The sequence below is a fragment of the Anolis sagrei genome, chromosome 2 (assembly GCF_037176765.1).
Source record: "Anolis sagrei isolate rAnoSag1 chromosome 2, rAnoSag1.mat, whole genome shotgun sequence".
NCBI classification, from domain to species: Eukaryota; Metazoa; Chordata; class Lepidosauria; order Squamata; family Dactyloidae; genus Anolis; species Anolis sagrei.
In genome coordinates, this window is record NC_090022.1 from 302,034,617 (window position 1) to 302,045,478 (window position 10,862).

At 47.8% G+C, this 10,862-nt stretch overlaps 1 protein-coding gene across 1 annotated transcript; it reads right to left on the minus strand.

Annotated features, from left to right (window-relative positions):
- Positions 1–3,887: 3,887 nt before the first annotated feature.
- On the minus strand, positions 3,888–4,424 carry LOC132766393 (FANCD2 opposite strand protein-like). The gene has a single exon (XM_060760786.2). It carries the CDS (start codon positions 4,422–4,424, stop codon positions 3,888–3,890), a length of 537 nt encoding a protein of 178 aa, XP_060616769.2.
- Positions 4,425–10,862: the final 6,438 nt, after the last annotated feature.

Here is a 10,862-nt window from a genome sequence, read left to right on the forward strand (position 1 = left end):
TCTCTTCTTCAGGCTAAACATGCCCAGTTCCCTAAGCCGCTCCTCATAGGGCTTGTTCTCCAGACCCTTGACCATTTTAGTCGCCCTCCTCTGGACACATTCCAGCTTGTCAATATCTCTCTTGAATTGTGGTGCCCAGAATTGGACACAATATTCCAGGTGTGGTCTAACCAAAGTGGAATAGAGCATGGGGAGCATGACTTCCCTGGACCTAGACACTAGGCTCCTCTTGATGCCAAAATCCCATTGGCTTTTTTTGCTGCCACATCACATTCCTGGCTCATGTTTAACTTGTTGTCCACGAGGACTCCAAGATCTTTTTCACACATACTGCTCTCGAGCCAGGCATTGTCCCCCATTCTGTATCTTTGCATTTCGTTTTTCCTGCCAAAGTGGAGTATCTTGCATTTGTCACTGTTGAACTTCATTTTGTTAGTTTTGGCCCATCATCTCTCTAATCTGTGAAGATCGTTTTGAATTCTGCTCCTGTCCTCATCAAAAACAGCTGAGCTAGTAAATCAATTAATCGTTTCCTCTGGATTTTTAAAAATTGGGTTACACCACAAAATTGCACATAACTCACATAATATGCAGTCTGTCCCCAAGTTATAAACATCCGACTTACAAACAACTCCTAGTTAAGAACAGGACGAGAAAACAGGAAGTGAGAGAAATCTCTCCCTTGGAAGGAAGAGTTATTATCACGGGGAAAAGGGGTCTCCACTCAAGCTTTATCCCCAATCCTTGTTTTCACAACAAGCCATACTTTTCAAGCTCCAATGATCCCAGAGACAGAAAATGAGATGAACTCTTCCAAACAGGAGGAAACTTAGCATTTGCTGCCCTCTGGTGGTCACCTCAGGATGGCAGGCAGCTTAAGGCAGGCGAAAATACTAAAAAAAAAACAAGAGGGGAAACAAACAGGCACATGAAATCACTCTCAACAAAAGATTCCCCCCAGGCACTTCCAAGCCATTGAATGCAAATCAAGGTGATCAGCTGAAACATCCACAGATAGCTCCAGCAAACAAAAGTCCTTTGTCTCACCCTGGTCATTTCACAGATATATAAACCCATGTTTCCTACTTCCAACAGACCTCACTACCTCTGAGGATGCTTGCCATAGATGCAGGCGAAACGTCAGGAGAAAAATTGCCTCCAGAACATGGCCATATAGCCCGGAAAAACCTACAACAACCCACTAAAATTTTTTATTTATTTAATTAATTATTACTAGCCATCCCCTGCCACACTTTGCTGTGGCCCAGTCTGTGTATATGTGTTTTGTGTGTGTGTGTATATATATGTGTATATATGTGGTTTTGTACATGCATTGCAATGTATTTTTTATTTTGGAGTTTTTAAAGTCTCTTCTGCTGTGTTTTTCAGTGTTTTAATGGGTGATGGTCACTCGTTGGCCTGAGAGGTCTCTTGTGTCCCAATTTGGTGTCAATTCATCCAGTGGGTTCTGAGTTATGTTAATCCCACAAACGAACATTACATTTTTATTTATATAGACTAGCCGTCCCGTCACACGTTGCTGTGGCCCACATGGGGGTTGTGTGTGGGAGATTTGGCTCAATTCTATCATTGGCGGGGTTCAGAATGCTCTGTGATTGTAGGGGAACTATAAATCCCAGCAACTACAACTCCCAAATGTCAAGATTCTATTTTCTCCAAACTCCACCAGTGTTCACATTTGGGCATATTGAGTATCCATGTAGAGTTGGGTCCAGATCCATCATGGTTTGTGTCCACAGTGTTCTCTGGATGTAGGTGAACTACAACTCCCAAACTCAACATCAATGCCCACCAAACCCTTCTAGTGTTTTCTGTTGGTCATGGGAGTCCTGTGTGCCAAGTCTGATTCAATTCCATCATTGGTTGAATTCAGAATGCTCTTTGATTGTAGAATCATAGAATCATATAGAATCCAAGAGTTGGAAGAGACCTCCTGGGCCATCATCCAGTCCAACCCCATTATATCAAGAAGCAGGAATATTGCATTCAAATCACCCCTGACAGATGGCCACCCAGCCTCTGTTTAAAAGCTTCCAAAGAAGGAGCCTCCACCACACTCTGGGGCAGAGAGTTCCACTGCTGAACGGCTCTCAGGTGAACTATAAATCCCAGCAAGTACAACTCCCAAATGACAAAATCAATTGTTTGAGTGAGGGACATAGATTGGCTTGTTAGGTCTCTTGTGTCCAAATTTGGTGTCAATTCATCCACTGGTTTTTGAGTTCTGTTAATCCCACAAACGAACATTGCATTTTTATTTATATAGATAGAGATAATATAATAATAACTTTATATTTGTACCCCGCCTCCATAGAATCATAGAACCAAAGAGTTGGAAGAGACCTCCTGGGCCATCCAGTCCAACCCCATTCTGCCAAGAAGCAGGAATATTGCACTCAAAGCACCCCTGACAGATGGCCACCCAGCCTCTGTTTAAAAGTTTCCAAAGAAGGAGCCTCCACCACACTCCGGGGCAGAGAGTTCCACTGCTAAACGGCTCTCACAGTCAGGAAGTTCTTCCTCATGTTCAGATGGAATCTCCTCTCTTGTAGTTTAAAGCCATTGTTCCACTGCGTCCTAGTCTCCAGGGAAGCAGAAGACAAGCTCGCTCCCTCCTCCTCCCTGTGGCTTCCTCTCACATATTGATACATGGCGATCATATCTCCTCTCAGCCTTCTCTTCTTCAGGCTGAGTCCCCCAGAGGGACTCAGGGCGGCTTACAGGGGGACAAGTCAAAGGATATAAGCTACACAGAAAAATCATGAAAAATAGATAAAATTTATTGCAGGGCTAGATTGAGAGAGTCTTTATGGGACCCGGCAATTACCTGGCTTGGGAAACGGCCAGAGGGATTGCCAAGCCTTCCTATTCTCGAAGTTGCTGCTGACCCGCTCCTAATCTCCCAATACCTCAAACTTGTGAAAGTTAAAAAAGAATATATATATGTATATATTTATTATGAAGCCTTCGATGAACTATAAATCTTCCGGGGGGGGGGGGGGGAGTAGTGTTACTGTAGGGATGATATGTGATTGCTCGCATCCTCCAGTGCAGAATCCGTTGGTCCTGCTGGGTTCTCCCTTTGCAATAAGACACTGGAGATTGAGTACGAGGCGCTCAGGGCAAGAAGAGGAAGAAGATGGCAGAGAGTGGTGCTGATTCTCCCAAAGTGTGGAAGATGCCGGAGGAGATGATAAGTCCAAAGAAGAGGATGGAGATGAGCATATCCTTGCTGAGCATCCATCCCTGGCTCCAACCCTCAGCAGGAGTGCTGCAGAGCCCAGGCGCACTACTTGTAGGCGGTGTAGAGCAAGAGGATGGCACGCCTCCATTTCCCCGGAGGGACTCAGGGCGGCTTACATGGGGACAAGTCAAAGGATATAAGCTACACAGAAAAATCATGCAAAATAGATAAAATTTATTGAAGGGCTAGCTTGAGAGAGTCTTTATGGGACCCGGCAATTACCTGGCTTGGGAAATGGCCAGAGGGATAGTCAAGCCTTCCTATTCTCGAAGTTGCCTGATCTCCCAATGCCTCAAACTTGTGAAAGTTAAAAAAGAATATATATATGTATATATTTATTATGAAGCCCTTGGTGAACTATAAATCTTCCGGGGGGGGGGGGGGTAGTGTTACTGTAGGGATGATATGTGATTGCTCTCATCCTCAAGTGCAGAATCTGTTGGTCCTGCTGGGTTCTCCCTTTGCAATATGACACTGGAGATTGAGTACGAGAGGAAGATGATGGAAGAGAGTGGTGCTGATTCTCCTCAAAGTGTGGAAGATGTCGTAGGAGATGATAAGTCCAAAGAAGAGGATGGAGATGAGCATATCCTTGCTGAGCATCCATCCCTGGCTCCAAACCTCAGCAGGAATGCTGCAGAGCCCAGGCGCACTTCTTGTAGGCGGCGTAGAGCAGGAGGATGGCGCGCAACATCTGTCGGCAAAGGCTGGTGGCCATGTGGGCTTGTGGTTCCCGGAGTCCACGGGGCCAGCGCTGGCGAGAACTGACCACTGGACGAAAGGCCGACGGCTCTGAGGCCCTCAACGAGCCGGTCCAGCGGGGGGCCCGCACAGTCACCCTTCGGCCGAAGACCGTGTCCAGCCCGCGCAGGCGCACCGCTTGGGGCCTCTGCACCCTAGCCGCCTGCCCACGGGCCTCTCCGGCTGCTCCGAAGGTGGGTCCGGTTGACCCCTTGACCCCTGGCTCCAGCACCAGGCTGAGGCCCTGGAAGCAGAGCTGCACCTCCAAGTCAGTGGCTGTAACCGCAGACTCCGGGCTCCGACCTCTTGGAAAGGGGGGCCTGGTGCTGTATGTGGCTCTAGGGGCCGGGCCCCTCAACCACCGCAGGGACTCATCCAGAGGGGAGCGGGGTGCCCACAGCTGGTACCCGCCAGCCATGGCCTCGGACACACGCCCATCCGGCACCTTCGGCGACCCTTTGTGAGCACAGCTGGCTTGGAACCCTCTCATAGAACCACAGGCCCATAGAATCTGAAGAGGACACAATGGCCACCCAACCTAACTCCATTCTACCTGGTGGAATCACACAATCCATGTTGTTGTTGTTGTTCATTCGTTCAGTCGTCTCCGACTCTTCGTGACCTCATGGACCAGCCCACGCCAGAGCTCCCTGCCGGCCATCACCACCCCCAGCTCCTTCACGGTCAGTCCAGTCACTTCAAGGATGCACACAATCCATGCAATCACAGAATCCTAGAGTTGGAAGAAACCTCATGGGCCATTCAGTCCAACCCCATTCTGCCAAGAAGCAGGGATATTGCATTCAAAGCACCCCCGACAGATGCCCATCCAGCCTCTGTTGAAAAGCTTCCAAAGAAGGAGCCTCCACCACACTCCGGGGCAGAGAGTTCCACTGCTGAACGGCTCTCACAGTCAGGAAGTTCTTCCTCATGTTCAGATGGAATCTCCTCTCTTGTAGTTTGAAGCCATTGTTCCGCGTCCTAGTCTCCAGGGAAGCAGAAAACAAGCTTGCTCCCTCCTCCTCCCTGTGGCTTCCTCTCACATATTTATACATGGCCCTTATCATATCTCCTCTCAGCCTTCTCTTCTTCAGGGTAAACATGCCCAGTTCCCTAAGCCGCTCCTCATAGGGCTTGTTCTCCAGACCCTTGATCATTTTAGTCGCCCTCCTCTGGACACATTCCAGCTTGTCAATATCTCTCTTGAATTGTGGTGCCCAGAATTGGACACAATATTCCAGATGTGGTCTAACCAAAGCGGAATAGAGCATGGGGAGCATGACTTCCCTAGATCTAGACACTAGGCTCCTATTGATGCAGGCCAAAATCCCATTAGCTTTTTTTGCCGCCACATCACATTGTTGGCTCATGTTTAACTTGTTGTCCATGAGGACTCCAAGATCTTTTTCACACGTACTGCTCTTGAGCCAGGCATTGTCCCCCATTCTGTATCTTTGCATTTCATTTTTCCTGCCAAAGTGGAGTATCTTGCATTTGTCACTGTTGAACTTCATTTTGTTAGTTTTGGCCCATCTCTCTAATCTGTCAAGATCGTTTTGAATTCTGCTCCTGTCCTCTGGACTATTGGCTCTCCCTCCCAATTTGGTCCCGTCTGCAAACTTGATGATCCTGCCTTCTAGCCCTTCATCTAAGTCATTAATAAAGATGTTGAACAGGACCGGGCCCAGGGCGGAACCCTGCGGCACTCCACTTGTCACTTCTTTCCAAGATGAAGAGGAAGCATTAGTGAGCACTCTCTGTGTTCGTCCACTTAACCAATTCCAGATCCACCTCACCATAGTTTTGCCTAGCCCACATTGGACTAGTTTCCTTGCCAGAAGGTCATGGGGGACCTTGTCAAAGAAGGCCTTCCTGAAATCCAGGTACGCTCCATCCACGGCATCATTCCCCGCATCTACCCAGCTTGTAGCTCTATTGAAGAAAGAGATCCGATGAGTCTGGCATGACTTGTTTTTGATAAATCCATGTTGACTATTAGCAATGACTGCATTTGTTTCTAAGTGTTTGCAGACCGCTTCCTTAACAATCTTTTCCAGAATCTTGCCCGGTATCGACGTGAGGCTGACCGGACGGTAGTTGTTTGGGTCATCCTTTTTTCCCTTCTTGAAGATTGGGACCACATTGGCCCGAGTTACAAACAGACCTCACAGCCTCTTGAGGATGCCTGCCATAGAATCAACAGAACTGCTTGATTAGAAGGCCCTTACTGGGACTCATTAAGCCTCTGGCATTTCCTTACTTCATAATCCATTCAAGTATCCATTGTTTTTCCCTTGTCCCGCCTCCCTCCCTCCAGAGCGGTAGAAACCTTTTCATTGGCCCTGACACACTGCAGCAGCTTCCTGATTGGTCCAGATGCGCCGGTGGCGGACGAGCCTCCTCCCAGCTGTTGGCACGTCAGCCAATCATGACGAAGACCAGCCGGGGGGCGGGCGCAGGAGATTTGAACCATACAACTCTGTATTTCTATAAAAATAGCATTTATTTCTGTAACCACATGCTCTGCTTGGCGAATGATTGCCGCTCTGCATCCTTTTGAGCTGAATCGCAAATAAAACATCTCGGTGGCACTTCCTTCCACTTGGTGAGACCTTTTATTGGGAAAAATCAGGGATTGGGGGCTTCTCTCTGTCTCTCTGTCAGCGTAACGAACTCTTTAAGGAGTCTGATTGGTCTCTGCCTCCTGGCCAAGACCCCTAAATTCCAGCTCTAGAACAATACATTGATTTAGCCTTACACAACATGAAGGAATACAACATACACTCAAAATATCCTTCAGTGCATTTATTTAAGGGCTGAATTTACTATAATTTGGGGTTCAGTCCCTGCTGGGTCCTCCTGGGGTCCCAGTGGCTTCGGAACATCAAAGGGTGTCGTCGTCGTCGCCCTCCGGGAAGGTGGAGGTGTTCGGGAGCAGCTCCTTGTCCCCCTCGCAGGTGCTGGAGGAGGTCTGCTGGCCCCCAGCCCGGCCCCCAGATCCCTCCTCATTCTCATCCTTCTCCATGAGCCCCAGCCAGGCACGTCTTCCATGGGGTCCTCCTCTTCCTCTTCCATGCTGGCGCTCCTGCAAAAAGGAGAAGAAAAAAAGGGGAGACAGAGAAGAAGAAGAGGAGGGGGAAGAAAGAAGTGGGGGAGGAAAAGAGGCAGAGGAGGAGAAGAGGAAGGATGGAGATGGAGATGGAGATGAGATTGCCCACGGACTGCCCTGAGGCGCCAGCAGACTGAGAGTAAACAAACACACAAACAAACAAACAAACATATATATATATAAAGGAGGATAAAGAGAAGAAGACAAAAAAGGAGGAGGAGATGAAGGAGAGGCAGAAGAGGAAGAGGAGGATGGAGATGGAGATGAGATTGCCCACGGACTGCCATGAGGCGCCAGCAGACTGAGAGTAAATAAACAAACAAACAAACAAACATATATATATATAAAGGAGGATAAAGAGAAGAAGACAAAAAAGGAGGAGGAGATGAAGGAGAGGCAGAAGAGGAAGTGGAGGATGGAGATGGAGATGAGATTGCCCACGGACTGCCATGAGGCGCCAGCAGACGGAGAAGTAAACAAACAAACAAACATACATACAAACAAATAAAGGAGGATAAGGCGAAGAAGAGGAAGAAGGAGGAGATGAAGGAGAGGCAGAAGAGGAAGAGGAGGATGGAGATGGAGATGAGATTGCCCACGGACTGCCATGAGGAGCCAGCAGACTGAGAGTAAACAAACACACAAACAAACAAACAAATAACGGAGGATAAGGAGAAGACAAAAAAGGAGGAGGAAGGAGATGGAGAAGAGGAAGGAGATGGGGAAGGGGAAAGGCAAAGGGGTGGGTATGGGGAAGGGGAAAGGGAAGGGGGTGGGGGTGGGGAGGAAGGGATGCAACCTCACTTCTTCGCTGCCCCCCCCCCCTACCTTCCTCCCAGGAGGGCTCCTTGGGACAACTGTGAGCAGAGCCTTTGTCCACCCCATGGCCACCAGGTAGCATCTCCATGCCAACAGAAGGTGGGCTTATTGCCATAGCAACCAGGTGTGTCACAAGGGGCCCCCTCCCCACAGCAGCTTAGGAAGGGCAGACTTCCCTCAGGACAGGGGGAGGGGGGAGGGGGGCAACACACTCTCCCATTGCTTCCCCTGGACCCTGAGTGGGGGTCACCCAAACACCCCACACCTCTGGCTTAGGCAACAGCCGGGAGGCACAGTGGGAGGGGGGAAACAGTGGGCATTTCAACAGAGACCGCGGATAGCGGGGCCGTGCCCGGTGAGGTTCCGCCAAACCCGATTGGCCAGGACAGAGAACAAAGCACTCCGGGTTTAAACAGCAGAGGTTGATCACAGTTTGGCCAAAAGGAATGCAAGGACCGAGTCTCCATTCCAAAATGTACACAAAGCACACCTTCCCAGATAGATAGATAGATAGATAGATAGATAGATAGATAGATAGATAGATAGATATATTTGGCAGTTTTGTCACTTCTGTTCGAGGGACTCAGGCCAGTTTCCAACATCAGTATTACAGTCATTAAAACATCATATTCTACATCACACTAAAACATTAAAATAGCAAAATACAATCCTATAATTACAGTGGTCAGTCGTCATCAAAAATCATTATTCGTCGTCTTCCATCCATTTCACAGGATCATGGCTCATTCGTCGAATGCCAATCCCCAAAGCCAAGTTTTCACCTGTTTCCTGAATGTTAAGATAGAAGTTCTGATCTCCAGTGGAAGGGAGTTCCAGAGTCGAGGGGCCACCACCGAGAAGGCCCTGTCTCTCGTCCCCACCAGCCACACCTGTGAGGCCGGTGGGATCAAGAGCAGGGCCCCTCCAGACGATCTTAGCAATCTTGATGGCTCATAGGGGAGAATATGTTCGGAGAGGTAAATTGGAGGAAATTACAAGATATTTTATACACTTTGACAGCTTTTTAGACTGCCCACGCCTAAAGGTGGGGCAGACATGGCCAATGTTCATTGGAACCAATTGATGCCCCATGAACCCATCTGATGCCCTTCAGAAGGAGAAACATCCTCTGTCTCCCTGTGAGGCTGAATCCCCAAGCCTTCAGATTGATCTCAACTGCAGCAGGGAGTTCCGCAGTTTCCATACTTCTGGACAGCGTGAAGAACCGAGGGTCTGTGGTCAAAGCAGCAGCTTCAACACAAGAACCTTTCTTTTCCTCCTTTATGAACTTAGCCTGCCAATGCAACAATCACCCCAATAAACGAATCCTTTGCTTGCAACTTTTCCTCTCCATAGTGATACATTCTGGAGTGCCTTAAACACTCTCTAACATGAACCTTTCCTTTCCCGAGCCGCAGATCACTGCTGGCTCACCCGGGACGCTCCTACAGCGTCTCGGGGATGCCGAAACTGCGATCCTCTAAACCGCAGATATGGAAACCCATTGGGCCCCCGTATTTGCGGGTCGACGGATCACCTCCAAACCGGTGCCATTGTTTTCCTAGACTAATTTTAAGACCAACTGCTATCTTACTTTTTGCACTCTAACACATGACCCCATGCTCTTGCCAGGTCCTTCCGGCCCTTGATGACATGGGATTTCTAGTTCTCTCCTCTTCTGCAAATGGACTCCAACGCCTCCATGCTCCCTCTGACTCCCATGTGTCCCATGGACTTTTATGAACCTTTTGGACGCTTTTTATCAACTTTTTCCAACTTTCCACAACTTTTATGAACATTTAGAACTTTGTCAACTTCAGGAGGACTCCTGGATCTCCCAGGAAGCCTTCCTGCCAAACCCCTATGGACTTTTTAGGATTTCCACAAAACCTTATGACCTTTTGAGGAACTTTGGAGGGGGGAGGCTGACATGATTTCCCCCTGACCCTGCATGATTTTCTATTCATTGTTTCCCTCCTGTCAGGCCTCCTGCCTCCTCATTGGCTGAGAGGCCGAAGCGGGGAAAGCGCTCTGATTGGCTAGAGTGCAGCTCAGCCAGCCGCGCCTCCCGGCCAGCTGATGACTCCAACCAATCAGCGCGAAGCCGGCTCTGTAAGCTCTGTATTTCCTATAAAAACTGTATAACTTTTTCCAACGAGTCATGTTGGCTCCTGGGCAAATGATTGCGGTCGTCATCCATTCCAGCTGGAATGAATTAAACAACTCGGAGGCAGAAACTGCAATCCTCTGAACCGCGGATATGGAAACCCATTGGGCCCCCGAATCTGCGGGTCGACGGATCACCTCCAAACCAGTGCCATTCTTTTCCTAGACTAATATTAAGACTAACTGCTATCTTACTTTTTGCACTCCAACACATGGCCCCACGCTGCAGCGATATTTGTGCCTCCATTCCACCAATGTCCAGAAGCCTGCCACCCCGGGCAGCCTCCTGCGGTCAGCCCTCAGGACCCCCGGACTCCTGCCAGGTCCTTCCAGCCCTTGATGACATGGGATTTATAGTTCTCTCCTCTTCTGTGAATTTTGTTAGTGGATTAGTGGCCCAGGAAGCATGAAGGGGCTTCCTGAGCCAGGCGAATGGCTGGATGCTGAAAACAGTGGCTTCTCCTTCCTTTTTCAGAATATATATATTATGTAATATAATAAAATTTATATTGTACTATTTTATATAATATATTAATATATGTGATATATATTAAAAATATATTATTTTATATAATATATAATATATATATTAAATATAATATATATATTATATTTTATATAATATTTAGAATTATATAATATATATTATATTATATAACATATATATAATGTAATGTAATATATTTTATTTACTAAATAATAATAATAATGCCCCAAATAATAAATAATAAATAAATGCCACTTCTCCAAAAATGCGCCTCC

Excerpts from the sequence above, each read along its gene's own strand:
- LOC132766393 (XM_060760786.2), bottom strand. The coding sequence starts at position 4,424 with ATGGCTGGCGGGTACCAGCTGTGGGCACCCCGCTCCCCTCTGGATGAG.